The sequence below is a fragment of the Bufo gargarizans genome, chromosome 1 (genome assembly GCF_014858855.1).
Source record: "Bufo gargarizans isolate SCDJY-AF-19 chromosome 1, ASM1485885v1, whole genome shotgun sequence".
Classification (NCBI taxonomy): Eukaryota; Metazoa; Chordata; class Amphibia; order Anura; family Bufonidae; genus Bufo; species Bufo gargarizans.
The window spans coordinates 273,999,377-274,001,975 of record NC_058080.1 but is presented as its reverse complement, the minus strand read 5'-3'; the positions used below and the strand labels follow the sequence as shown (position 1 = coordinate 274,001,975).

The window sequence follows — 2,599 nt, the reverse complement described above, 5'->3', positions numbered from 1 at the left end:
GCATTCCAAAGTTATTACCACATAAAGTGACACAGGTCAGATTTGCAAAAATAGGCCTGGGCAGGAAGGTGAAAACAGGGCTAGGATGGAAGGGGTTAAAAGTTAAGTATTATTGTTAGGGCCACCTTCCCATTGTGAATTCATATTTTACTAATGGTTGCCCAATCCTGACACCATTATAACAATAACTGATTTTGGTTGTGTTATTGTCTCACCTATACTATTACATCCTTTTGTTATAGGAATCCGTCTGCATTTAATTTTATTAGTATAAAAACATATTTTCACTTCTCTTATGCTTTCCAATGTATGAGTAATATAAAGGAAACTGTGGCCATGAGAATTTCCCACTCTCAACTAGTCATGATGATGTAATACACCAATGTGAATAAATAGCCTTTATTCCTGTAGCTATAAACAAATCCTCATAGTCTTGAAGACACGTTATTCTTTTATCATAATGGACTACAAGGGAATTGTCATCATTTGTGCTTTATTGCTGTCTGCTACTCTTACAGAAGGTAGAGTCTTAATTAAAATAGATCATATTTTTTATTCTATTACATCTGGATATTCACTTGCAGATTTTCTAATTAATTTCTTATAGGATTTGCTATACCTCGTGGGAATCGGTGTTTATGCAAAACATTTTCTACGAAACTTAATGTGATGGCAATGCAAAAGTTGGAGATTCACCCCAGAAGTTCTACATGCGAGAGAATTGAATACATGTAAGTAGAATACATCTGGTACCCACAAAATATTTTTTCTGCAGCAGGTTAGGTCTCTTTTTGCCAAGAAATATTCCATACATACTGTACATTATATGGACACAATTATTGATCATTGAATTCAGGTGTTTCATTCAGTCCTATGGCCACAGGTGTATACAATCAAGCACCTAGCCATGCAGTCTTTCTTTACTAACACTTGCAAAATAATTGAATGTTCTAAAGAGCTCACTGAGTTCCAGCATGGTACTATAATAGAATGCCACATTATAACAAGACGGGTCATGAAATGTCTTCCCCCCCTTAATATTCCATGATCTACTGTGAGTGGTATCATTGCAAAGTTACAGAGCGGGGTCACCGAGTGCAGAGTTGCATTTTTACAAACTCTGTGTTATGCTTCCAACCTTGTGGGAACACTTTGAGGAAGACCCTTTTCTGTTCCAATATGACTCAGTCCATAAAATTGTGGTTGGGTGACTTTAGCGTAGAACTTGACAGGCCAACACAAAGCCCTTACTTTAACCCCACCAAGCAACTTTAGGATGAACTAGAACAGAGAAATGTATTTGTGCATTATTTTGGCCAAATACTTAAAAACATAGTAACATAAAATAAGGGGCTATAAAATATATGCAAGGAAGTGATTATTGTAATATTATAAATGCTTATTGATATGTTTCTACAGTGCAACTTTAAAAAACGTACCCATTCCAAAGTGCGTCAGCCCGAACCTTTTAGAACTAAGAGTTCTTCTGAGTGGAAAGAATCGGTAAGTATTATTCAGTTCTAATTTATCCTGTGCACTGTACAATTTTTGGAGTCCTCAGTAACAGTTTGCTGTGACATTAAAGTATGTTCAATGACCTTCAATTTTTTTAAAAAATAATATATAATACATATGCATATATAATGCCATTTTGTTTTTCACTGTCACTCATAAGCTATATTTTTATTTTCTAGTCATCTCAAGAATATCAAAGTGATCCGCCATCAATAGCTGTGAACATCGATGAAAGACTTTAAACCAAAACAAACCAGTTGAATAGTGTTCATTTGCTTTCTACTGATAATTTATTTAGGGTTAAAAAGCTATGTTCTCTATTCCTTCTGAAATATCCATAATTAGAGAAAATGCAAATGCCTTGTAAAGTGTTGTAAAGAGAAACAATAATTTAAAAAAAATGTATGCGTGGATGTACTGTATATGTATTTATTATTTGAAAATTTAGTAGAACATCCAATGTAAAATAATCTTCAAATTATTTGTTATTGTTGTAGCAAAAAAAAAAATAGTTATTTTTATTGCATCTCGTTTTTTTACTGTATGGAAAAATAATAATTTATTAAAGAATAATAAAGAATAATGAATCTCGTAATGTTCAATTACGCTGGAATGTGAATAAATCAGCCTCTCCCTCCTGGGATTGAAATCTAAAATGAGGTTAAGGGTCCATTCACACGTCCGTAAGTGTTTTGTGGATCTGCAAATTGCGGATCCGCAAAACACGGACACCTGCGATGTGCAATCCGCAATTTGCGGACCACACATCACAGACACTATAATAGAAAATGCTTTTTTCTGGTCCGCAATTGCGGACAAGAATAGGACATGTTCTATTTTTTTCAGGAACAAAATTGCAGATCCCGAAAAACGGATCCTGAAAAAACGGATGCGGATCCCGAAAATGTGGATTTGCATCCGTTCCAGCCCCATTGAAAGTGAATGGGTCCACAAATTGTGGAACGAATACGGGCTGTTTTGGCTGTCCTTGTTGAATGGAGCAGCAGTGTGCAAGCTTGACCACGGCTCTATTCAAACTCCTTCTCACTGCTGCACTGAGGAATAATTGGGAGTTCTAAGTTTT

At 35.2% G+C, this 2,599-nt stretch overlaps 1 protein-coding gene across 1 annotated transcript; it reads left to right on the top strand.

Annotated features, from left to right (window-relative positions):
- The first annotated feature begins 392 nt into the window (after nucleotides 1–392).
- On the top strand, nucleotides 393–2,110 carry LOC122926018 (C-X-C motif chemokine 10-like). The gene is made up of 4 exons (XM_044277412.1): nucleotides 393–521; nucleotides 608–731; nucleotides 1,420–1,503; nucleotides 1,695–2,110. The coding sequence occupies exons 1-4, from the start codon at nucleotides 461–463 to the stop codon at nucleotides 1,729–1,731; spliced, it is 306 nt and encodes a 101-aa protein (XP_044133347.1). The 5' UTR covers nucleotides 393–460; the 3' UTR covers nucleotides 1,732–2,110.
- Nucleotides 2,111–2,599: the final 489 nt, after the last annotated feature.